This window comes from Enhydra lutris, unplaced genomic scaffold, assembly GCF_002288905.1.
Source record: "Enhydra lutris kenyoni isolate GAN:26980312 unplaced genomic scaffold, ASM228890v2 scaffoldscaffold14, whole genome shotgun sequence".
Classification (NCBI taxonomy): domain Eukaryota; kingdom Metazoa; phylum Chordata; class Mammalia; order Carnivora; family Mustelidae; genus Enhydra; species Enhydra lutris.
This window is the reverse complement of record NW_019154098.1, coordinates 11,649,608-11,675,776: the sequence shown is the minus strand read 5'-3', so window position 1 is coordinate 11,675,776 and position 26,169 is coordinate 11,649,608. Positions and strand designations below refer to the sequence as shown.

The 26,169-nt window shown below is 48.6% G+C and overlaps 1 protein-coding gene across 3 annotated transcripts in view; it reads right to left on the bottom strand.

The window, feature by feature from the left end:
* Positions 1 to 26,169, bottom strand: part of LOC111146849 (ArfGAP with SH3 domain, ankyrin repeat and PH domain 1) — a 353,910-nt gene that overhangs the window by 14,275 nt on the left and 313,466 nt on the right. For 2 of the 3 annotated variants that reach the window (XM_022502555.1, XM_022502556.1), the window contains 7 exons: positions 24,603 to 24,789; positions 24,075 to 24,160; positions 22,618 to 22,733; positions 22,207 to 22,274; positions 21,105 to 21,212; positions 18,501 to 18,729; positions 7,777 to 7,947 (listed from right to left, as the gene is read on the bottom strand). In XM_022502555.1, coding sequence (XP_022358263.1) covers positions 7,777 to 7,947; positions 18,501 to 18,729; positions 21,105 to 21,212; positions 22,207 to 22,274; positions 22,618 to 22,733; positions 24,075 to 24,160; positions 24,603 to 24,789 — 965 coding nt within the window. The remainder of the gene's footprint in view (positions 1 to 7,776; positions 7,948 to 18,500; positions 18,730 to 21,104; positions 21,213 to 22,206; positions 22,275 to 22,617; positions 22,734 to 24,074; positions 24,161 to 24,602; positions 24,790 to 26,169) is intronic. The other variant, XM_022502557.1, reaches the window with a different exon arrangement.

The window sequence follows — 26,169 nt, the reverse complement described above, 5'->3', positions numbered from 1 at the left end:
AGGTGAGCAGCCCGCCCCCAGGCAAGGCCTATAAGATCACAGGACTTTGGGGATGTCCCATTGGCTCAGGAACTTGTCCTTAGCTTGGGTGCAGGGAAAGAAGAGTCAAACCTCAAATTCACCCAGAGGCCACATGCTGGGAGACTAGCCCTGGGAGCCAGACTCAGAATACACAACCAGAAACTGTGTGTGCGGACGCTCTTCAGCAGGGTGGCCAATAGCGGGCCGTCTGCGGGGCAAGACTCTTAGGCACTCTTGTTATCACTCACTCAGACGTTAGCATTTATTAAGCACCAAGTAGGTAGAAGGCTTGGATGGAGAGCAGGAGGCACCAAAGCAAATCAAATGTCACTGTTCTCGCCGAGTTTCTGATCTGGCCCAGGCAATGTGTGTGCACTAGCGAGACTGATAGTACGGAATGAGGTCAACGGTGAACAGGGCTGGGTGCTATGGAAAGGAAACAGTGTCAAAACCCCACTGGTAAGAGGTGCAGGGAACGTCCTCTTTGCCCGACAGCGCACCTGAACGGCAAAGCACTTTCTAACAGGGAGGGGAGTAGCAAAACCGCAAACGTGCTCTCTGTCCAGAAGGCAGGAAGACTGGTGAGGGTAACTCCTGTGTGACCCATCCCACGGTGGGAGAAGCACAGAGCCCCAAGCTGCTGGGAGCCCAGGACGACTCCCTGGGCCCTGCAGGGGCACAGCTGTCTCTGGGGCTCAGCTCATGTCCTTCCCCGCCCTTCAAAAGATTGCCGTGCAAAGTCCAGGTGTGCCCCTTCCTCCCCGGCCTAGACCCCCACAGGATCCCCTGGGTGCCATGGGGAAGGGGCTTGCTGACGAGAACCAGAAACAGGAGGGTAGGTGCAGAGGACAGGAGCGGATGAAGCACCGAGCTCTGTACCCTACGTGGTGTGTCTGCCCCACAGCACCCACGGCTGCCCAAGCGCTTCTCCTCACAACAGGAAGGACTGGCGTCATTATCCTCATTTTAAAGATGAAGAAACGAGGTGAAGGACACTGGTGGCTGCAGGTCACATGGCTACTGATCTACCGGGAAGTCCTGACCGCGGGTCTACAGGCTTGTCGCTACCTGTCCTGTCGCCCCGATGGTGACGTCAATAGCAGCAACCACCGTTCCCTGAGTGTTTACTCGGAGTGAGGTACGGGGTAAGTAAGTCACTGGGATCAGGTCCACGAGGTACTGAATCCAAGACCCCTCCCTGCTGTTTTTGAAGAAACACACAAAGCGGTACAGCTAAGCCCAGGGTCACGTAGCTGGTAGGGGTGAGAGCTGGGATACGGAGCCGAGGAGCCGGCCTCCAGGATCTGTACTAACCAGCCTTCTCACTGCTCACCCCACTGACCCTCCCGGACAGGGAGAGGCTGGCGGAGGGCTAAGGCGGGGCTCCTGGACAGAGCTTTCTGTAACTCTAGGACACACCGCAGGAAGAAACTAGCTAAACTGGTGTTATTCCAGCTGGTGATTTTCAAATATAGCTTTATTTTAATAAGACCCTCCTCCAACCACTGGTACATTTCCGTGAGCCATCACTGGTACTGACGACTCCTCCCGCAGCCTCTCAGGGATCCTCCCCGCTATGAATGCCACTCATGGGGGCGTTTCTTTTCAGCATGGTGTTTAGTGTGAGTCTTGGGGATTGGCTCTCAAATCTCACACTTTGAAACTTCAATGAGCCATGACAATGAACATGTCAAAGAAAATTCTATGTTAGGGTAAACCACTGCACCTGTTAATTCCCTTTCCAGGTAGAAAACATTCCAAACCAGTGATTCTTAACCCTCTTACGTGCAGGACGGATTATGGCACCACTTGGGCTGCAGAAGGCCCCTTGCTCAGTTTCTGGCCACCCGCTCTAGTGTCACACAGATGAGCCATCACCCCAGGGGCTGTGGTCTGACCCCGCAGCCCAGATGTCTGGGTCCTCCTTTAACCCTGCTCTCTGGCCACTCGAGGTGACTGACTATTTCTCTCCAAAGACACTGTGTTTCTCTGCCTCCATAACTTTGGCCCTCTGTCCACTCTCTCTGCAACAGCAAACCCCTCCCACTTGCGGTGAACTCCTAGGCAACCTGCAAGGGGCCTCTCCAAAGCCAGGTTCTAGCCAGACTTGAGCACCCCCTCCTCCCTGTCAGCCTACCACCACTCATCACAGAGCAGTGGTCAAGAGTCCAGATTCTGGAGCCAGACAAGCCTGGGTTTGAACTCCAACCCTGCCATCACTCAGTGGGTATGAGTTTGGACTAAAATGCTTTTTCTACTAAGCCTCAGTCCCCTCACATAGAAAATGGGAACAAAACAGGATCTACTCCACCAGATGGGTACGAGCATCACAAAAGATAAACTATGGAGTGCAGACCACGGTGCTGGGCCGCAAGGAGCATGACACAAATGGAAACTATTATTCACAGATCTCCGATGGAATGCAACAAAATGATGATGATCTACTCACTGAGCGAGCATCTCAAAAGCAGGTGCTGTGCCCTGGTTATCTTTATAACCTCACTTGCTAGCCCAGTCTCTGGCACACAGCAGCCACTGCGTTCCTGAGGAATGAAGTCAAGGGCCACAGCACTTACTCATCTGCTTCTCTGCCCACAGATTCATTTCCCCCACACCTGCGGGAAGGCCTCTGTGGTTGGCAGACAGGAATGCCATCAAGCTCATGGCTAGGCAAAGCCCACCTGCCATGCCTGGGAAGAAAAGTGTGACTTGGACACATATCTGAAAAAAGGACAGTATTCAAGGGAGGAGTAAAAACATGGAAGTTCAATCCCCTTTTCTCTCTTCACGCAACTTGGAAAAGAACTCCTGTGTACAAAAGGTGTGTGTTAGCAGGATGCTGGGCCAGCAGGTGAGGAAGCCGTGGCTAAGACTTGGGGTCAAACAGTGGGCCAAGAGTTTGTGGACAGACAGTTGGACACTCGCCCAGCAGCAAATGACACACAGGCTTCAGGACGGATCTGGAATAGTGGATCGACACAAGAGCGTTGGAGTCTGAAGTGGGTTCATACACCAGCTCGGAAGCGAGCGGAAGGGGATTCTGAACAAGCATTTGACTGCTCTGTGCTTCAGTTTCCTCACCGACAGACTACAGACACTGACAGTCTCTACTGTACATGACGGCTGTGATGGCTGAGTGCGGTGACGGATGAATGAGTGCCCGGGCCTGATACATGGGAAATACTCTGCAAATGGTAGTAACCATCACTACTTTCTAGATAAGCATGCACAGTGGGGCGGGGTGGGTGGGAAGCAGAGAGCGGATATGAAAATTTATTGGGAAAGCCAAGAAAAGGGAAGAGCAAGACACTTCTGTCCAGAGGCTCTTTTACAAACCAATACCGTTCCATGAGTGGACGTGCGTGCCTTGGATCAGACATTTCAAATGCTGAGTCCTTCACCTTAAGTTCTGGCCTTGAAAGAGAAGTGAACCAATCTGTGGTATAGTTTTTCATCTATTATTTGCTCTACAATTAAAAAAAAAAAAGCTTATATAATTTTAAGTCCTAGTGACCAAAGATAAGGAAAGTGATTTCCAGAGGTCATGTAGCCTGGGATTGGTAGAACCCAGATCAGAACCTGGGCTTCCAGAATGTTCTTTTAGTGCATGTTATAGTGGCCTGTGCTGTGCTGTTGCCAGTTCTCTGAAATATCCAAGAGTAGCTCAGAAAACTGAGCTACTCTAAGATATTAATTATAAGACTCTCAAGTGTGAGAAGAGGGTAAATCTTAGGGTCACCACAAACTCAGTAAATCGATGTGTTTTTTCCTTTGCTCTTGCCTATAAGAACCTCAGTGTCAAATCTGTGGTCTATTTTCAGCCACTGTATGTGATCTTATATTACACATTTTGTGAAGAGATCACACTCCTGGACTTCTACTTCATTACCTTTATTCTCCCTTTGTCCTCATTTTTAAATTAATTTTACTTAAATTGTGTTAAAATATGTGTTGGCCTATTATAAAAGTAGGTTATAAACAAATTCTGTATTTCCAGAAGTGAGATTTAATGACATGCCACTTGAAAAATCAAAGTCCCCATAGAACCGAAATCTGCCCATAAACCTATTTGTCTTCTCATCCAGAGCCCACCTTAGCAGTCTCCTGAGACAGATGGCTGACTTCATCACAATAGCGGGACCGGAGTAATGCAAGGCCAGGGCTATTTCGGGTGCCGCGGACACGGTGCTGGCAGGGAGAAAGCCCAGAGTGGCCTTCCCCATGCACCAGGGCTCCGTGCTGCAGATGGATGAGGAGGCAGAGCCAGGCAGAGGGGACCTTCCTGCCCGGCTACCTTCTCTCCTCCTCGCTTCATGGGCGAAGAAACAACTGTGGACATGGGGAACGGTCAAGACTCACAGAGCGATCATGTACAGAACACAGCAGAGCACAGAGAGGAGTGCAGGCTCTCCAGCCACACAGGCTGGGGACAGATCCTGGCTTCCCGAGTCCCAGCCGTGGGAACTTGGGCAGGTGATCTAATCTTTCCATGTCTCAGTGTCCTGAACGTTGAGGTCCCAGCACTTCCTACTTTGTGGAACTGTGGTTAAGAATTAGATTAAGGACTGGGGCACCTGACTGGCTCGGTCGGGGATGCATGTGGCTCTTGATCTTGGAGGTTGTGAGTCTGAGCCCATTGGTTGTAGAGATTACTTAAATAAAACTTAAAAAAAAAAAAAATAGGTAAGTACTATTTAACTAGCCTAGCCCCATTTTATAGTTGGAGAAACTAAGGTATGGAACAATTCAAAATAATCGCTGGAAGCGGCTGGGCTACCAAGTGGTAAGGATGATCAGAATCTGGGTGTGGCACAGGGTTCACACTGGAGCACTCTGCCCTGAGACAGAAAGAGCACATGCCCTTGAATGGAGTTCAGAATGCCCTGGGAAAGAGCTGTGCACAGAACCACCGGGGCAACCCTGTGCTAGAGGGGCCAGGCTGGGAGTGCGGTGGTGGCTAGACTGGGGAGGCCCTTTGAACAGGTCCCTCGAGAGCAGATCTTGAAGGATGACAAAGTATTAACACAAATGAGCAGAATATTCCAGGCTGAGGCACTTTATGAGCGAAGGCTCAGATCTTAGAGGAAAGCATGTGGTTTGGGAACCTGGTGTATTTATATGGTGGGAATGTTGTGGGGAGGCGAGACCTTGGGACAGCAAAGAGGCTGTACCTATACCATCCCCTCGTGCCGGTATCCATTCCCTGGGCCCAGATCCTAACGGCGGGTCCACAGAGGGAAGCCGTAGGCAACATCAATGTTGTCGAGGAGACTGATCCCCGTTTCATCAGCAGTCTGGATCCCACTTCCGGTTTCTGGACCATCCTGTCAGCGGGACATGATTAGGGACAGACCAGGCCTTGAAGTATATCTCACATACGTGCACACGCATCACCTTAGAAAGAATGGCCCTGACAGTCTCAGAACTACTATTTAGAGTTGTTTGTGAATGACCACCAAAGTCTGTGTGTGGAGCACTGTCACTATGCCACAGACAGATTCTGGTTTTCCTCCCTCATGGCTGGTCATAGGTGGGAGACTCCTGCTGCGGAGAGCTGCCAGCAGATGGCTCAGGGCCCCGTCTTCGAAAGGCTAGTGGTGACTGTGTTTCTTATTGAAAAATGCCGCTTTCCCACAAATACAAAACAAAAGCCCAGCAGCTACTAGGTCTGCTACTGAGTGATGAGTAAGAAATCTAAGAAAGAGATGATTTCTAAGCCAGAAAACAGAAATTCTGTAAAATTAATTGTAGACTGACTGAGCCTATAGGGCGACTTTACACAGAAAAACTGATGAACGACAGGACTGACGTTTAGTGGAATTGGGAAAAGAAGGTGAGTTTATGATTTGTGGTATGAAAATCTGCACAGGTCTGACCTTCAGCTGAATGTTATTGGGTTTGGAAAGTCCTCTTGGATGAAACCTGGGGACGCCTGAAGAGCAGGGATAGCAACTGTGGACAGGTCAAGATCCACATGACACGCCGGTGTGTGTGTGTTCAGGAGACTGCACTGCTCTTCCCTGGCTTGTCTCACCGGGGATCTGAGCTGTCACCGCCCCTCCACAAATGTCTCCTCCTCTGCGCAGCCTTCCCCTGCAGCCTGATGCCATTTCTCAGCATTTCCGCAGCATTCCATTAACATGTCAGCCCTAATGGTCAAGAACACTCACTCACTGGCTCACCTGTCTTCCTCACGAGGCCACGGGCTTCCTGAGCAGATGGGTCGAGAAGGCCCACACGACAGGCACGCATGCATACGGAGGGAATGGCCAGCCACACAGACATGTTCACGCACTCACTGTGGTGCCACGGTCGGATAACAGATGTGTGCCAACCTGCATTTGGGCAAGTGCGGCTTTTTCCAAAAACCCAAAAGAATCGCAACACCTTCACACAGGCTTTTGAAGAGGGCCTCTAATGCATTCAGCTGAATTACCTGTCAGTTACAACCCGAAACCCAAGGAAAAAGAAGCCACGACGAAACTCAGGGGCAGGGGCGCCTGGGTGGCTCAGTGGGTTAAAGCCTCTGCCTTTGGCTCAGGTCATGATCCCCGGGTCCTGGGACTGAGCCCTGCATCAGGCTCTCTGCTCAGCAGGGAGCCTGCCTCCCCCCCTCTCTCTGCCTACTTGTGATCTTTGTCTGTCAAATAAATAAATAAAATCTTAAAAAAAAAAAAAAAAGAACAAACAGAAGGTGACCCATGTGAAGGAGCGCGGTCCTCTGGAAAGCTGCTCTTTCTCTGCGGGCCTCTCTGGGACCTGGCGCCATTGGGCTCTGTGGAGACTCTTGGTTCTTGACTTGAATTGCTGTTGGGCTAGTAAGGAGTTCTGGGGAACTAGAAAGTTAGGAAAGATGGAAACTACGTGCCTTGTGGGTGTAATTTTGTCTGTGGTCAGTTGTGCACATTTATTCACCGTCAGTGATTACGGAGGACCTACCACATGCGGGCTCGACGCTAGGCCCTGCAGACACAAGAGATGGATGGAGTCCCTGCTCTCAGGGAGCTTACATTCTAGAGAGACCGAGAAGCAAACACAGAGTACTAATCCACGGTGATTAGGTGCTCCGAAGGAAATGTGGGGGAAGGAAGCTCCTTTAAAGAGGGGGAGTCAGGAAACAAAGGCCACAGCTGAGAAGGACGGAAGGGGGAGCCAGCCTCTCAGAGCGCAGGACGCAGCGGCAGGGAGTGGAGCAGCCCAGGAGGGAGAGCCCGGTGTGCCTGAGCAGTGAGGAGGCCGTGTGGCATGAGTAGAGGGCGAGTGCTGGATGGTCAGCCCCCCCCGCCCCGCCCCTGCAGGGCTCTCTAGGTCCTGGGTCAAGCGGCTGGCATTCACCCTGAAGCACACCAGGAAAGCTTTACAGGCGAGAAGTGACTGTGTCTGATTTATATGTTGAGCAAACCTTCTGACTGATACTCTGGCTGTTGTGAGAATGGATGACTTCGCTTTTCTGAGCCTCCGTTTCCTCGTCTGTAAATGAGGCTGACAATAAGCCACCACACGGCTGCGACTGGAAGAGGTTTACGAGCACCATATCTGGTGCACAGGGAGTGCTCAGCACTGTAGTATTGCCCTGGTTTTTAAATGATCCTAGAGATCTTCCAGGATGTTTCTTGGCCTCGAGTACAATCACACCCGTGTGTATCCAAGCCCTCATCCGGCGTGTGTAGAGTCTGGCCCGTTTGCCGAATGTGCTAGGTGTCCAATGCCCGCTGTGCCCCACACGCTGCTGGCCCTGACTTTAGGATGACTTACCCCAAGGAACTGCGCCTTTGTTTGGGGGGCCGTGAGGTAGTGGGCTGGGAGGGTCGGATAGGGTTCTCTTGTGTCCGGGTGGTGGGGGAGGAGGCCTCTTCTTGGACAGGGTGGAGCTGCCACTAGAGGTCTGGGTGCTTAGAGGGAGTGTTGAAGGTGGGCCAGTTGGACCTAGAAAGGAATCGAATGGGGCAGGAAGGTTAATCCCAGTCTCACAGACAGAAGAGCCTGTATGCAGTTACTTCCACACACCAAATGTGGTACCATACACAGACAAAGCGCAAAGCTGGATATGGCCAATTCCATCAACTCGGTAACTCACAAACAGGGGTTTCAAAATTGCTGGTAAAATTAAAAAAAAAAAAATCACAAGAAAAGAAAGGGAAGTGTGTGCTTTTAAGGTAATGCCAATCTCATGGAAGGCTAATGGGGTTAAGATCCTCATTTAGGTACCACCGGAAAAATAAAACATATATTTTAAATGAATAATTTAGTGGGACCATCACAACATCTACTGAGGAAGAAGGCACACAACACTATCAGCAAAATCAATGGAGAAAGAACAGAGTATAGGCTAACCCTTCAGGGGGCCACAGAGTGGGACCTAAAAATGTTCACAAAAGAGGATTTTTCTTTCCATTACAACTTTTTCTTTTAGTCACTAATCTTTGCCTGAAGTTTTTTTTTTTTTTAAATAACTTTTATCAAGAATGAAGAACGATCCAATGTAAAGAATTATCTGGGAAAAAGAGAAATTCAAAAACTCTTTTATCCTTCAATTCTGAGTTGTTCTAGGAATCAAAAACCACCTATTGGAAGCCTGAATAAGTTACATAGAGCAGACCATGATTTCTATAATTTAAAAAAAGACTCAACTTTCTCCAGAGGTAAAGACGGGATGGCAGTAATGACTAATATTCCACACATACACACACAAAACCACTACTGCAAAAACCTGAGTTTTTTGACCTAATGTTTTAAGAAAAAAAAATGGAGTTTGTTTTTAAGAGCGGTTCTGGAATTAGTATTATGGTATTAGTTTTGTTTATTCAAAGTGACGCTAGGTGGTTGGTGGGCACCAAGCACTGTATGCTGGGCACCGTGGCAAGCATCTCCTCTGGAGCATTCCCAGGTGCACAGTTTAACTGTGTTCGTGGACAACTGTTTCTGCAAGCAGTTAAGATGGAAAAAAACAAAACAAAACAAAACAAACAAACCCAAAAAACCAACAAGAACCACAAAACAAAAACAAAACCCAAAAATCAAAAAAGGAAAAAAAACAAAAAAAGCTAAGAATATTGCCACACCAAATTTTAACACAGGAGAGTAGAAACCTGGTGATCCAGAAAGGTTCCAAAGAGCTTTTTACATTCTGTGTATTAAAAGAAAAGATTAATAGTAATAATCTGGCTTCCTTCCTTGGTAAAATAAGCCTTTTATTCCCCTTACTGACTCCCAGTCAGCACCAGCACTGACTTAGACCAGTGATTCTGAGTTAGTCTCGCCTTGGAGGTCAGAACCAACAATCTCAGTAAGATCATCATCTGTTTCCGGATACGACGGGCTGAGCTCTTTGGTTACCCACTCTGTCCTACTAATGTGACACCCGATGGAACCTTACTGTTAACTCCAAATTAGCGCCAGGCTAGGGTACCAGTCCTGCAGTTTCAGAAGCCATTTCATAACAATAAAGTGACAGCTACTACAGCCTTCTAACGATTTGCACTTTTCAAAATGTGTCTATGTGTTGCCTGGGTGGCTCATTCGACTGAGCATCTGACTCTTGCTTTCGGCTCAGGTTGTGATCTCAGGATTGTGGGATTGTAGTGCGGGATCTGCTGTAGATTATCCCCCCTCCCTTAACTCCTCCCCCTGCTCCCCATGCGCATGTGCTCTCTCTAAAATAAGCGAATAAAATGTTAAAAAAAAAATAATGTGTTCATTTGGGCTAGTTCCCTTGATTTCTCATTATTGCCCGCTTCTGCAGTCCAGGAAGCAGGAATTTGGAGTGTGAAAGGTTTCACTGCCATGGGGTGCGGAGCTGCCAGTGCAGGTCTCTGGGACTGGCGCAGTGCTCGCCCATCTCACGCTGCTGTTCATGAAAGCCAGGACTGGGCTCTGTGTGCTGGGCACAGGAGGAAAGCAACACCGACAACAGCAGCCAATGCTCAGTATTAGGAAGTGTTAACTTTCCGCTTGCAAATACATGGAGAACAGAGACTAGCGATGATGAAATTCCCCAGCATCTTCATCTTTATCGCCACCTAGGGGTCCTCTGATGCAGCGCATCTAAAACTCACTGCATCCAGCCCAGATCCTACCTGGAAACAAAAATTGCCAAAGATAAGGCACTAATGGGGTTGTGTCTCTGAGCAAAGCTGAATGTGTACTTGATCAGAAGTGATTCGACCACAGAGTCATCCTGTAACCAGGAACCAAGCAAAATCTAGCCTCCTGAGCTAGCATTTCAGAAATGAAGGGATCAGTGTTCTTTGCAGGATTATATCCTTTGTTTTTCTTTATCTGTAATCAGATATTGATTGTTTCCTTGTTTACTGACTGTCTCCCCAACCAGACTGTAATTCTATCAGGGCCAGGGTTTTTTCTGGTCTAGTCTAGAGTAAGCTGCATTTACGAATGTTAGTATTGGGTAAATGGACAGATGAACTGTTATTTCTATCTTTTTAAGGAAGACAAGGGTTTCACTTAGGGTGCACAACCAAAGACTAGAAATAGGGGGAAATAGCAGGGACATGTTAAGTTTGAAAAGAAATATTTAATATTGTAATTTCATACCCAGAAAACACACACACCTCAGACCCACCCGCTGTTTTGTAATTGCAGCTACAGAAAGGGAGCTATAAAATCTGGCTGGTAGGCACGAGTTAAAAAAAAGGCTGAAAGACACTATATGAGGTCCCAGAAAGCAGACTTAAACTTTCTTAAGATTTAAAGATCTCAGGGACACCTGGATGCCTCAGTCAGTGAAGAAGTCAGTGACTTCTGCCTTTGGCTCAGGTCTTGATCTTGGGGTCCTGGGTCCCTATGTCAGGCTCCCTGCTCAGTGGGGAGCCCGCTTCTCCCTCTCCCTCTGCTGCTCCCCTGCTTGTGCTCTCTCTGTCAAATAAATAAAATCTTAACAAAACAAAAAAGATGTAAAGATCTCAGAAGACTTTTAAAATTAATAATTAGTCTCAACCACTAAAGGGGATGTTTTATGCAAAATAATCTAAGTCCTGGCTTAGGAAGGAAGCAATTTTGACAGGCTAAAGAAAGCTAAAACAAAACAAAATAGAATAAACACAACATCAAACACAAAAACGGTGGGAGGCAAGATTAACAGGGTGGGGAGGATTGGAGGGGACTCTTGGAGGGCCTGCCAGGGGCCCTGGAATTAAGAGAAAGTGTCCCACTCCTCATTTGCCACTAATACTATTATGTCAAATTATCTTCTTTCTTAAAAATATGGCTCTAAAAAGGTTCCAGAGCTTCTATAAATAACTCTGAGGGGAATGAAATTATTAGAAGGTCTTCTCAGAGGAGACAGTGAGCCTCTGCTCTTCCCCAGATGGTGCGTCTCGTTCGCAATCCCATGAGCCCTCCCGGTCACTCTGTTTGGATGTTCTAGCTCCAGAGATGTCCACTGGCTTCCTGGGGGCTGCCCTGCCATGAGCACCTCCATGTCGTCAGCTCGGGGAGGCCCTAACTGAGGTCTATAGCTCAGACGTGTGGCCAGCGCGTGGTTGGGGCTCAGGAAGCCCGCACATGAGGTCACTGTCCATCCCGAACCCGCTATGCTCCCTCTGGACAGTTTGCAAAGCCCTTGCTCTACACCCCTGGGCACAACCGTTGGGACTCACAAAAGTCTGTGGCTATTTCCTAAGACCAGCCCAGGAACTGCTGTTTCCTCTCTTCACCAAAGCCGCCTCATGGGACAGTAATATATTCATGGACTATAGAGGTGGTTTACACAAAACGTCATCAGATAGGACTCGATCGTCAACAACAAGGAAATGTATCTACGGAGCCCGGAAAAACTGTCCTTCTGAAAAGCCATGCATGTATGCCAAAATACGTATTTTTAAAAAATCCATTCCTAACTAAAATCACCATCGGCATGCTTTTCAAATCTCCCCCTACATCCCCTAAATTCTGTAGACCTGTCTTTTACTGAGTATTGTGTGCCTTACCTAACACCGAGAGGTTTATACATGTGATTTAGAACTGCTCTTGTAGAACTGCTGTTGTGATGACCCACCGGCAGGCGGTCAGACGCAAGGCTCAGAGTTTAGGAAACCAGCCACTCACGTGCATGAGTCCAGCTCTGTGTGACTCCAAGCCAGACACTGATCCTTGATGGTACCCTGCTGTCCCCCTGCGAATGGCCCTACATGTCCCTGACCAGAACACTCGTGCCTGACTGTGTTCCCTCCTCACCTCTGTGCCTCATCGGTGAAGGGTCAGCCCAGCTAGAACCTCATCCAGAGCCTTCTCTAACCCATCCCCTTTGCCCTGGGGCAACGGCTGTTACCTGTGACCTACCCACCACAAAGCGAAATGGCTCTCAGTATTCTCTGTGTTGTGTTATAGCTCAATTTTCTCTTCCTTCCCAGGCTGAAAGCTCCCTCAGGGAAGGATTCATGTTGTCTTCATGTCGCTCAGTGCCTGGCACATTCTGAACACAATACAAGTCTATGGAACTCATTCATGGCGTAACTCAGAGGAGGATGCTTTCTCATTGTCCTTGTACATTTGGTTTTTAGTGAAACAAACCACCCAGAGGGTCTGCCAAGCTGGGAGGCCAAATTAAAGTACGTCTTTAAAATTCTAAGTAAAAAAAAAAAAACAAGACCCAGAAGACGGCTTTAAAAACTATCTTGACGATCTCTGAAAACACGGAAATACAATGTACATGTTCTAAACACACCATGCCACAGATAGTAAGTGACAATAGCAGAAATTCTATCTACATACAACTCGGGGCAAGACAAATGCTTTTCACAGTGTGGGCCTGAAAGGTTTGTTACTTTAGAGGGTTATGGATGGGGCGCCCAGCTGGCTCTGTCAGTGGAACGTGAGACTCTTGATCTCAGGGTTGAGTCTGAATCCCACACTGGGTGCAGAGATTACTTAAAAATAAGTAAGATCTTAAAAAAAAAAGTAGATAAAGACACAGTGTATTTCTGTTGAGAAGGGCCCTGTGTGTAGCAGGAAGGCACCATGATCACTGCACTCGGGTGGGGAAACAGAGGCACGGCAAGGTGCAGTGGAGGCAGGGAGGCCGCGCACAGTCAGGAGCAGGCTGGGCAGGGCTCTGGCACGGCGGGTGATGCAGGAGTGATACCGCGCTGCGTACCGTGCGGCACGGGCTGTTCCCCATCCTTCCCCCTCCTTCCAGGACCCCAGTAACTAACAGCACAGTGCCTGGATTCAGGGGCCCAAGGGTAGTACTTTCATAACTACTCAGACGTCTCGCATACAAGCAGCACAACACACTCCTTCCGCTTCCCTGTCCACACATGGCCGTCGGTGACTTTTTAGTTAGCCTGTGCCAACTGGCCACCCCTGAGGGCCAGAATCCCAGACATGCTCTTGGCCTGCAAGTGGCCAGTGCCAAGAGGACAGATGTGCCATGCTTTAAAAGGGATCGGGGAAACTGATAAAAATAGGCCAAACAACCCACAAAAAATCGACATGGATCAGTGATGACAGCCCATGGGATGCTTCGATATAGAGCCACTCAAATGGTTATCTTCCTATGAGGTTAAAAAAAAAATCCTTTTAAAGTGTAAAGTCATGAGCATAGGAATAACGCTGCTACTAGGAAAACCGTTCTTAGGCCAGCTGTCATCATCCCGCAACACACCCTGACGGCGGCAGCTTTGTGTCTGGAGGACACCTTCTTCCTGCCCCCTCCCCGCCCTCTCTGCTGACCGCCATGGGCCTCGCATGATAGCCGCAGAAATGTTGTCTAAGATGCTCACGTGACTGTTTGGCCATAATGCTGCACACGTTCTGTAGAAAGACTTTCGGCAAGTCCACCATCACACCCCCAAGATACTGGAGTCGTTTTAGGAGAGTCCCCCCCTGACTGGCCACACATTTCCGGGTCATGCTTTTCACGGACCTGCTGTTGTGCATTCACTCAGCAAGCACAGACATGGCGCCCCCTCTCCATGCCAGGGGTGCAAGGCCAGCTCACTTGCAGCCCCTGTGCCGCAGGAGAGCAAAAGGAAGACTCCCTCACCCCTCCTGCTCCCCTCAGGCTCCCCCAGGGGCACCCAGGGCCTCGGCTCACCGCACATCTTGCTGCTCTCTCTCCCTCCTTCACTGCATGCCCCGGCCCAGCCCATTTGTTAAACCGAATGCATCCAGGAGGATCGAACACGTTCCCAGCTCGCACGTGCTGGTCACCACAGACGCGACTTCACGGTCTCCGAGCAGCGCGACAGCACGGCAGAGGCCCAAGTGTGGTTCCCACACCAAGACCCTGAAGCTCGGCAAGCTCAGCTCCACGCTGAAGAGCCCAGGGCAGGGAGAGGACGAGCGTGCTCGCAGGAGCCCCGTCTCTCAGGGAGGGCCAGGGCAGGAGGCTTCCTGGAGGAGGGGGAAGGGAGGTTGGCCCCGCAGCGTGGCTCACAGACGGATGTGACTCAAATGGCGTGGTGCTCTCCAGCTTTGCTCTGGGATCATGAGGTACTTCGTCTCCTCACCTCGGCGGATGGGGGGCGGCACATGGTTCCCACTCTGTGACCTGAACACGGCCCGGAGCCGTCGACTGGCTGTTGGGGGCTCAGACCAAGGCTGCAGCCTGTCCGAACCAGGAATCCATGTTACTGAAAACGCGCCTGAAGCGCACCCAGAGGTCATACGGGCGCTCGCCTGATATTCACAGGCGCTGCTTAATGTCAGATTCCGCGGTCCCGACTCCACCAACAGATGGAGGAAACAGCAACGTATCAGCGCTTTGTGTTTCTTAAAGCTTGGAAAGTCAGCTCTTGTAAGTAAGTCAAATAAGCTTCCCGAGGCCAGACTCATCATTCATTCACCTAGCGACTGCTTTCCTTGAGTACACGATGCCTGCGTTAAGCAGCTGGCGTCAGAGCCCTTGCTCATGAGACTGGGGGGACATCACCCTGGCGCCTTTTCTCCTCAAACAGCTTCTTTTGGAGCCAAGGAGCAATGTTGGCTACAGTGTCAGCAGTGGGCCCCTCCCGGCGCCCACTCTGTTAGGTGCTCGGCTAGATGCTGCCCATATACCCCATTAACGTATATAACCTTTCATGTCGCCCCGAGTCTGCGTTGCTGTGGGGTACAGATGTGCAAGCGGACGACAGGAGAAAATCGCAGCTCTCCAGCTTAGAGTCACTTACAAACAGAGTTAAATCAAACCAGCCAACCACAAGCACGCAGTGTCTGTCTCCAGCCCCTGCTCTGGGGGATGGGTTGTGCGGAACCATACTGCTCCCCGTGATCCTCTGTGTTCTAGAGATGTCTGTGGCCACAGCCCGACAGTCCCAGGGGCGCCTTGCGCAGGACTTCAGGGCTTTGCCTGTTACAGAATGCTTTCTCCCCATATTGGCTCACTGGATTCTGAGGACAAGATCATGAGGAAGACAAGACAGAGATCAAGCACCTTCCTCGACGTGGGGAAGAAGAAACCAGAAGGTCAAACTGGTCTGACGAGTCTTAAGGGCCATTTTTACTTTCCATCCACTAATAGCCACTGTGTGGCCGGAAATCAGTTCCTCACCCTTTCCCTGGCTCAGTTTCCTTAGCTGTACAATGGGCAGCAGACTGTGATCACCTTTCAGCATCCTTCCGGCTCTCTAAAATCCAAGTTCTAGGACATTAATTTTTTGTTCAAAGATGAAAAACAAACCAATCTTGGCAAGCTTGAAGAATTTCAAGTCTAAACAAACATACTGTACAGTGGGGGGTGGGTGAGGGACAGGTGCTGATCACGAGGGAGAAACGTCTGCATGCTTAATCTTAGAGCTTTCACGAACTCTCACTGGACTTCACATCCTAAGAGGTCAGGCAGGAAAACGTGTCTAGGGCTCAAGGGTGATGAGATTGGGGTGCTGAGCTGCTGTCTCCCCACACCGACGGAGCCCTGCGTAAGCACAAGGGGGCTTTGCTTGATGGCAATTTAGGTCAAACTTCCGTGCGTTCTGATGAGGCAGCTGGAGATTCTTGAAAATATTCCTGTGCTGACTAGAATAATCCCTTCCCCCTTTCCCCTCTATACTCCTCTTATTAGTGGGACTTTATCCTGAGTGTCTGCTATGCCTCGCCAGAAGCCACTCTCCATCCAAGCCCTAAATCCAGAGTGTGGAAATGACCACGGCTGCAAGCAGAGACGCGACATCACTTCCATGGAAAATGAGCAACCAAATGACAGTCAAGACGTCCTTGTTTTCATGCAAATGGTTCTACCAGCTCAACAGAGTGAAATGAAAACACATAAGGGCCACAAGACAGAGGAGGATTATCTCTGCACAGAGTGTCAGCTGATTTACAACAATGTCTTCTAAGATCTCCATTCTAAACATTACCACTTTTCCAAATGGAAGGGCACGAGAGCCAGGCTAGCTGTAGGGCACAGGACCCTCTCAGGCCCCTTAGAAAGTCCAGGGGAAGCCTGTGCTGCTTCTGTGTCCCCGCATCTGATGTCCCACTACGAGCAGCCTGCAAGAGCCCTAGGTTTCTAGCAGAGAGGAGTTTCTATTCTCAGTGTAGGGATTTTGGGGGGTGGGCCTTGGGGGAAGTAGCTTGTCTGGGGCTGACCACAGTGGCCATGGCCAAGTCTCTGAGCACTTGTTTCAGCAGCTGGATCACTTAATACATTTGGTCTTTGTTTTCTGGGCCTCTGGTAAAGCGCTAGTTAGAATTTATTCAAGGCAGGAGACAGATGCTTGGCATCGAGTCAGACAGAATATTTTATGGGTTTCTGTGGCCCCTTGAGATACAATTCCAGAAAGGGGTGTTGGAAGGTGAGGCAGCCTCTTGGTCACTAGGACACTGGTTCCTTCTCTCCCGCAAACCTCCTCCAAGATTCTCAATCACCTGGAGGTTCTCTGACAGGTACAGGCCCACCCTGTCTAGACAGGTGATCACTATTATGCTGGAAACCAGGGTCAGAGGATATGGACCCTTCCAGAGTTTTCTTCGATTATTTTACCTGGTCTGGAGGTTCTCTGTGGTCCTCTCTGGGGTCCACAAAGGGAAATCTCTGGTCTTATCCAACTGCTATTCTAATGGGGGAACAGGATTATGCAGAGGGGGGCAGCAACACAGCACTCTCACTGTGCTGCCCACATCTGTAACATGAGAGACTCGTGTTTGAGTAAGGAATCTGAAACCCTATTTATGTACATTCTAGTGTGTAATGTACTGGAAGGGTAAGAGAAACACTGGCGGGTCAAACCACTGGCTCACGTGTGCGGTCTGTCACTCTTCCCCTATGGTCGCTAGTTATCTTTGATGAGCACTGTTCAAGCCAAAACCTTATTTTAGCATTTTCTCCACTATTTTATGATCTATGAGGCCATTTGGGGTCCCTCTAAGAACACAGCTCCCATTTATAACACTTTTCAATGGAGAATGAGCTCTGAAAAAACACTGTTCTGAATAAAGCTCACATTTCTCAGAAAATAGGCCCAGTGTGATTCAAATAGGCATGGCATTGTGCACGGAGGGGCCCTTGGAACCTGTGTGAGCACGGGCTGAGCACACAGGGAGAAGCCTGCACTTGCATTCGCTGGCTGAGACCAAACCCCAAGCTTCCCCTGGCTGGGGTGACTCTTGAATGTTGCCATTTCTGCATCTCGACTCGTCACCGTACTGATGGGAACACACGGACGTTCAGAGCTGGACACTCTCTGTGGATGTGGGATACGGGACAAGCACGTCGTTGCTACAGGCCAGGGCGGTGGACCATCAGCCCTCAGTGCCAGCCTGGCGAAAGCTTTGGACAGTGCACTACACAATGCCCCTCTTGTGGGCAGAAGTCTTCCCAGGTAGCATCTCATGGAAAAACAATCCTCATCAGAAAGGTCAGGAGAGTAGGCTCAGGTCATACAGGCCCGGGTTAGAATCCCAGAGATCTGGAAGTATGAGGCCAATCACTCAATATCTCTGAACCACAGTCTCCTTGTCTGCACGATCCTGGCAACTGTAGGACCCACCTCGTTTTCTGAGTACAGAATGAGAAGTACTGGCCTTAGGGTCTGTCATAAAGCAACTGCTTCGCAACCACTAACTACTGCTATTACGACTAACATCTCCAGCAGACAGACGGCTTAGTGTAGAGAAAAGTTAACTTTTTGAAGAACTGCAATTGCACACTACATCACACAAGAAACAACAGAGGTTTGGCGCCCGGTGGACCTTGGAATGAATTGCAGCGCTCCCACTTATAGGCTGTGTGACCTTGGGCAAGTCACTCTACCTCCATAAGCCTTAGTTTCCTCATCTATAAAATGGGCACTAAAGTATACACCTCACAGGACTGTTGTGAGGAGAGCGCAGCATGACACATGAGGGGTGCCCATAACACCATCCTACTGTCGGTAGCAGATGGCAAGGCCCCTATTTCAAGCTGTCCTTGACATCACATTCCATGCTCTGCCACTGGGATGCATCTTGCGATTTTTACCTCAAAGTTGCGCAGACCGCGCACTTTGAGGAGGGAGTTGCAGAGCCCTTCTCAAAGTCCATACCTTTCCCGGCGTTTCTAGGAGGCAGCGGAGGCGCCTCTGTGGTCGGTGACGTGGGCGAGTCTGTGCTTGTGGAGACGAAGATCTGGTTGGTGAAGGCGCCATAGGAGAGCCGCTGTTTGTCCCTCGGAGTGCTGAATCCCGGCAGTGACAGCTTGTCTTGGGGAGAGATGCTGGAGGAGTGGCAGAAGCTCTGAGGCCTCGGGGAGCGCTCTTTCTTGATGGGGCTCGGCTGCGGGAGACAGAACAGTGCAGGGGGTGAGGTATTCACTAAGGCCTACGCTTCAGGCTCCATCGGGACAAGGGGCTCCTGTGGCTCTCTGCACGCTCTGAGGTCAGCCATGACCCAGTCCAAGAGGAGGGATGCGGTTCTTGCCCTCCTGATTCTCAGTTCACCTTTATCAGATACACAGTCACACACAATCAGAAGTATTCAGAAGCCGAAGGGCATGGTCAACGGTATCCTTTAACTGAACAGTCACCTGCCCTCTGTAAGACATGTCACCAGCACTGAACTGCTTTCCCTCCCATGTGTGAGCTCTACAGTGTGCTCCTTCCCTGCTCAACCCTCTCCAGTCAGAGTTGAGTCCTCGCCTCCACATTGTGGTCCTGATGATTCACAGGGTCCAATCCTGACCTTTCAGATTCAAAACTGTTGTCAATGGCCTCTAAGGTGTCCCTCGTGTTTGCACTCCTGGTGACAGCAGTGGCATCTGTGTAACTCCCGAAGACTCAAGTTCACCCAGAGCCACGAGGCCTGCGTGGATAGCTGGGACCTCTGCCTGCTGTAGGTGCCCACCAGCCCCCACGGAAGCACAGACCTCGTGAGCGGGGCTGCCTTCAGCCCCGGCATGTTTCCCACACTGTGGCCAGAGCTGGTGGGGAAACCTGCTCCTCTGACAATTAATCTCTGTTGATTAACTGGCTTCTGACGGCTTGGAGAAAGCCCAGAGGCCAAATGTGGCCCAGACTGTGCTTCCCGATCTGGGCTGCCTGACTCTGCAGGGCAGCCTCCTGCCTCTCCCACCCAACCATCCGAAGGCACCTCACACCCTGTGCTTCTAACCAGTCCTCAGACTTCCAGCTCTATCACGACCCCCTGGCCTTCACACCTGCTGTTCTCCTTCCCTGGAAGGATGTGTTCTCCTCTCCACTTTCTGCCTGGCAAGCTCCTCCCTACCCTCAGAAACCCATCTCCAGTGGTACTTCCTTGGTAAGGTCTTCACCATTTTCCAAGGCTGAGACAATTTTTCTGTTCTCTGAATATTCCCCCAGGCTTTTATATATAATAGTTATCTGTTGTACTTCATCTCTTCTCGAAGTGGGGAATGTCTTTAAGACACCTTGTGGGACTACTCCTTACATGCGACCTAGGAAAGAAGAAATGCCCCATATATATTTGCTGCGGGGCGCCTCGGTGAAGCGGTCGGATGGGTGTCCTACTACTCTTGGATTTGGCTCAGGTCACGATCTCAGGGCTCCATGCTCAATGCGGAGTCTGCTTGAGATTCTCTCTTTCTCTCCTTCTGCTCCCCCAGCCCCATTCTCTCTCTCTCTGAAATAAATCTTAAAAGAAAAAAAAAACCCACATATCTGAGGAAAACTGCAGGAACGAACTTTCAGAGGTAGTCATGAACTACCTACGAGAGTCAGAGAAAACTAGGTTTAATCCCGAAACTGTCTTTACTAACTCTGAGATTTCAGGTTGCAAAATCTGTGTGTGTCAGTTTTCTCTTCTGTAAAATGGGGAAATAACAATGCCATAGTTTGCTTTTGGTGAAGAAGATCTGAGGTAGCTCAGGCAACTTGCTTCCAACTGCCTAGTCCATACTTATATAATACCTCACAACTTTTTATTTATTAAGGACTGTTCTGATGGCTGATTTTATGTGTTCACTTGGCTGGGCTATGGTGCCCAGGTATTTATTTGGTCAAATACCAGTCTAGATGCTGCAACGTTTAAATTAGATTTTGAGTAAAAAGGATTACCCTCCATCATGGGGGTGGGCTTCATTCAGTTAGTTGAAGGGCTTTGTTTTTTTTTTGTTTTTTTCCAAGATTGTATTTATTTATTTGACAGACAGAGATCACAAGTGGGCAGAGCGGCAGGCAGAGGGGAGGGGGAAGCAGGCTCCCCGCCAAGCAGAGAGCCCAATGTGGGGCTCGATCCCAGGACCCTGAGATCACGACCTGAGCCGAAGGCAGAGGCTTAACCCACTGAGCCACCCAGGCGCCCCAGTTGAAGGGCTTTTGCAAAGAGACTTGGCACCTCCAGACTCAAGACCACACCATTAATTCCCGCTGGAATCTCCGGCCTGCCAGCTTTGCCCGATACCCTGGGGACTCACTGGCTCCCACAATCACGTGAGCCACTTCCTAAAAATAAATTCCAATCTATATCCCTCTGTCTTCAACCACCTCCTATGGGGGCTGGTTTACCAGAGAACCCTAATATAGCAGTGGTACCCAACAAGGAACAAAGACCGAGCAAAGAAACTGGCCCCAGGTCACAAGACCAGACAGAGTCTCATGAAGAATGATCTCGGCCACACAGTCCAGGAGACCTGGGAACAGCAGCAGGGACTCAGAGGCACTGTTGGAACTCACTTTGTCGTCCAGGTCGTCATCACTCTCATCCATCTCCTCCTGTCGCAGGTTCCATTCATATTCCACATGGACGTGGGGGTTGAACTTCCCAGATTTAGCCTGGGAAAGCTGAAAGGAACAGCAGGTATAACCATGTTCATTTAAGCGTTAAACATCCCACTATTATATAACCACTGAGCAAATCCCACCTCAGTCTTGGTTTCAAATGAATCACCAGCAGCTGCTTGTAGGGTAAAACTCTGATTATACAGGGCTGGGCTGCTGTGGGACCGGCTCGGAGGAGTTGCCCAGAATTACAGGCAGAGGCTTTCTTATTTTGAGAACATAGCTTCTCTTGCAAATTAAAAGCTTTTTTAAATATTAAGAATGAGCCTCACTCAGTGTGAAAATTCCTGGCTGGAAGGCAAAATCAGAGTTAGTGAAGTACGAGACGGAAACTCTTTAAGTCAGACAGTCCCAGTTCGATCCGTGGCCCACTTTTCTTCTCCACGAGATGGGGGCAGGGAGCACTGTAGCTTTTTCACAGGGTTCTTGTAAGAGCAGAAACCTACAACTGCTGGCCTGCAGCCGGTGCTGGGCAGAAACTCAAGGGGATAGAACTTACCTTTCCTGCCTCATCCTTCCCCACCAGTAAGAGAACCATGCTATGCTAAGGCCCAGAGGGATAGGAGAGAACCAATGGGACCAGAAGTATGGGGCTGGTGGGGGAAGCCATGCATTTAACATTTTGAAAATCATTATACTCTGAACTTGACTTGCCCAATTTTTGGAATTGGCTTCCGAATAATTCTTTACTACTGAGCTGCAGAGAAAGCCTAAGGGTCTGGCATATAAAAAGCATGACCTTAATTCACAAGCCTGTCTGATAATCATATCTCTCAAATGCCTTTTAGCTCCTATGTCATAAGTGTACCGAAAAGACACAGGAATGACAAATCCATCATTCTACCACTTTTTCAAATGGAGACCTAGTGCTTGTCTGAATTCCTTTAGTCGATGTTCAGAAAGATGAATCTGTTTCTTTTATCCCAATTCCAGTTTCTGAGTATGACATTCTAAGTCAGATGGTGTCTAACGGATGCCCCACCTCTGTTTTGCTTACCAGATCTTCACACTGGGTAGCTTTTAATCTCTTTGCTATGTCCAGGGCAGTCTCCCCAGCCTGGTTCACTAAAACAGAGAGAAATGAAATCTGCATAATTATCTAAGATATATCTTTTTTTTTTTTTTTTAAGATTTTATTTATTTATTTGACAGAGATAGGCAGAGAGGCAGGCAGAGAGAGAAGGAAGCAGGCTCCCTGCTGAGCAGAGAGCCTGATTCGGGGCTCCATCCCAGGACCCTGAGATCATGACCTGAGCTGAAGGCAGAGGCTTAATCCACTGAGCCACCCAGGCACCCTATCTAAGATATATCTTGAAAAGGCTATGGACAATAATCAAATGATTATTGTCTTGGTGTTAGCCAACCGGATGCTGACCCCTGTTATTAAGACACCGGGTCACACTCTTACCGACACCCACGGTGGGCTTGCTCCTGAGCAGCAGCTTTAAACACTCGGGTTTACTGTACATACTGCAGTAGTGCAGAGCCGTGTTGCCCAGGGCCGTCTGCTTATCCAGGTTCCCACTGAAAAATTAAAATATGATCAGAAAAAAGTATAACTTAAAATATGATTTAAATAGGACATAAATAACTTAAGGCTACAGATTAACCACTTATTTCTGTGTAAACAATGGAGTCAAGCTTGAGACCTACTTACAAGCAGGGCAAACTAGGATGCTAACATTGCACCCACGTTCATAAGCCAACAAACGACAGCACGAGCCAGCGTTGCTCGAGTGCCTCCTTATGGGACACTCTCAGCTTTTATGTACCTTGGTTCATTAAATCTTCATGACCACCCAATGGGGTAGCTTATGAGCACCTTTGTTTTACAGATGAAAATACCAAGGCACAAAGAGGATGAAGTACCTGCTTTTGACACTATCAGGGCATGGAAGACAGAGCAGGGATTTGAAAAAAGGCAGCCTGTCCTGGAGCCAACACTTAACTACCACACTGTACTATCTCTAAGGAGGACGTGTGGACATTTATACGTGGCTTGTGTCCGGGCACCATACTTCATATGTGGGTTCAAATCCCCTTGCTATTTTGACCACTCGCCTTTGGATGAGCTACAGTTCCTCCTAATAATCTGTGGCTTACGGAACTACCCACTGAAGAATAGAGCCAAGTCCAAACTTCCTGTGTTCGAGTATTGTAGTCTTATTAGTATGTCCCAAATCTGAATTACCTACTGAGTCAGCCACACACACTGCAGTTTTTTCTTTTTTCTTTCTTTCTTTTTTTTTTTTTTTTTTAAGATTTTATTTATTTGAGAGAAAGTGAGAGCATCAGTGGGGATGGGGAAGGGTAAAGGGAGGTGGAGAAGCAGACTACCTGCTGAGCAGGGAGTCCAACATGGAGCTTGATCCCAGGACCTCAGGATCATAACCTGAGCTAAAGACAGATACTTAACTGACTGAGCCACCCAAGCACCCTGACACTGTAGTTTTATAATGAACTTATGATCAATGAAAACTCGCAGATCCTGTTGACCCGTGCTTTTAAGTCTTCCTTCTTTCAATCTTTTCTAATCCAGCAAGTTTTGACAGAGACAGGATTTTACATCCTTCAAGGCCAAGGGTTGCCAAACTATAGCCCATAGGCCATGTCTGGCCCTACATTTGTTTTTATAAATAAAGCTTTATTGGAATATGGCCGTGCTCACTCATCTTCATATGGTCTATGGCTGCTTTCACACTACAACGGTACAGCTGAATAGCTGTGACAGAGACCTCATGGTCTGCAAAGCCTAAATAGTACCGAGCTCTTTATAAAAATCTTGTCGATTCCTGATCTGGGTCCCTGAGAAGACTGGTTTGTGTTAACTTACAAGGCGTATTCAGAGAAAAATGAAAACCATACCAGTTTTGTACAAGGAAGTCAACCAAGTGAAGAGATGTCTGGTCTGCAGTTCGGACGGCAAGATGCAGGGCTGTCTCCCCAAGCTCCTAAAAAGGACAGGATGAGGATAAGTAGGGTAATCGCATGTCCTACTTTACCTACAGCAGCTTTATTCACATCAGTTACCTGGAAGTAATTATTAATAGTACTCCTTTACTCTCAAATTGTCCTGATTTAGACATGGTCACTCAATGTATTAGAATTTCATTAAAAAAAAAAAAAAAAAAAAGATTTATTTATTTATTTATTTGATGGCAGGGCAGGGAGGACAAGCAAGGGGAGTGGGAGAGGGAGAAGCAGGCTTCCTGCTGAGCAGGGAGCCCGATGCGGGTCTCGATCCCAGGACCACCCCGTGATATGACCTGAGCTGAAGGAAGGCAGGAAGGCAGAGTCTTAACAACTGAGCCACCCAGGTGCCCTGAATCTCATTATTTTTTAAACTCATTCTCCACATTCCTTTTTTATTGTATGATTTCAGTGGAGCCTTACCTGTCCGGGTTCCAGCAGTGGTTCCATGAGCTCTACTCCCTCTGCATAGACTTGAATTAGTGCAAGTAAATCCCTGGATTTGATGGCCTCGAGCAATTCATTCAGCTTAGCTGATGAAGACGAACAGGCCTTCCTTGAAAACCTATGATCTACATACTTCGCAGTGATATATTCTTTCCGCACGGTCCTGAAACAGAGCAGAAGAATATGAACAAAGATTTTTTTTCTACAAGCTAAGAAAAACTGACATTTTCCTGAAAAACAATTCTCTTTGAAGTGAAATATGTTCTCCTAGGCTCCTTTCAGGATTTAAACAAACCAGGTTTTAGACCAAATTATCTCCTCACAGACAGGATGAAGAAACTGATTCATACATTTGCTAGTATATGTGCAAGCAATATACAGTTACAAAATTAATGGGCACCCAGATCATAGAAGACTTCTTTTCCACCTTGAGCAACAGCTTGAGAAATCGGCTGTGTACTACTTCAAATTCAGATGCCCAGAAGCATACAAAGAAATTAAGAAATTTTAAAACAACAATTCTAAAAGACCAATGACGTTTCCAGAGCTTCATTGAAAAAATTTTAGTCATCTGGCACAACTCCCTATTTTAACAGGTAAGGACTCTGAGGCTCATGAAGGTTGTCTTTAAATTCGTTCCCACAGGCCAACAACTGAACTCCAGAATAAAGGGGAGTTGTCTTTCCTGCAGGTTCAGCTGGGAGCAGGAGACTGTCATGGGTAACACTCCCAAAGTCTGAGTGGGTGTGTGCATTTCTCTTTTTAAGAACTTGTCCTTTCTCTACTTGCAGTTCTGTCCCAAGTTCTGGGACTGGGCCCACCTCCCAGCTGCAGGTGTGAGTGTCTGATCTAAGTGGCCTGATGGTTACTTCTGCCACTTTTGGCAAAAAGGCTGAGACAGAAGTCTGCTCAGAGGAAAGGAGAGTTGGGCGAGCGAGCTAGGGTCCAGATGATACTGTCTGACATCCTGGAGCCAGCCATCCCTGAGCTTATCCCACGATTTTCCCAGTTATATTAGCCACTCGATGAAAAAGCAGTAAATGGATTGTGGATTCAAATCCTAGTTCTAACAGCACACCGGCTGCGCGACCTTGGGCAAACAGCTTCATCTTCATAAGCTTCAGCTTTCTCATCTGAAAATGTGGAGAATAACTCATTGGCGTATTTTGAATTAAAGAATATACAGCACCTACAAGGTGCCTTCTTCTTTCTGAGAAAGCTCTAACTCATGGGACACAAGATTTCTTGTTCAGAAAAACCCACTGCACCTACGGAGGTTGAGGCTGTCCCCTCTCCCGCCCCAATCCCACAGCCTGACACCACTGTTTAAAATCGAGCTGATGGGGCGCCTGGGCGGCTCAGTGGGTTAAAGCCTCTGCCTTAGGCTCAGGTCATGATCCCAGGGTCCTGGGATCGAGACCCGCATCGGGCTCTCCGCTCAGCAGGGAGTCTGCTTCCCCCTTCTCTCTCTCTGCCTACTTGTGATCTCTGTCAAATAAATAAATAAAATCGTAAAAAAAAAAAAAATCAAGCTGATGCCTCC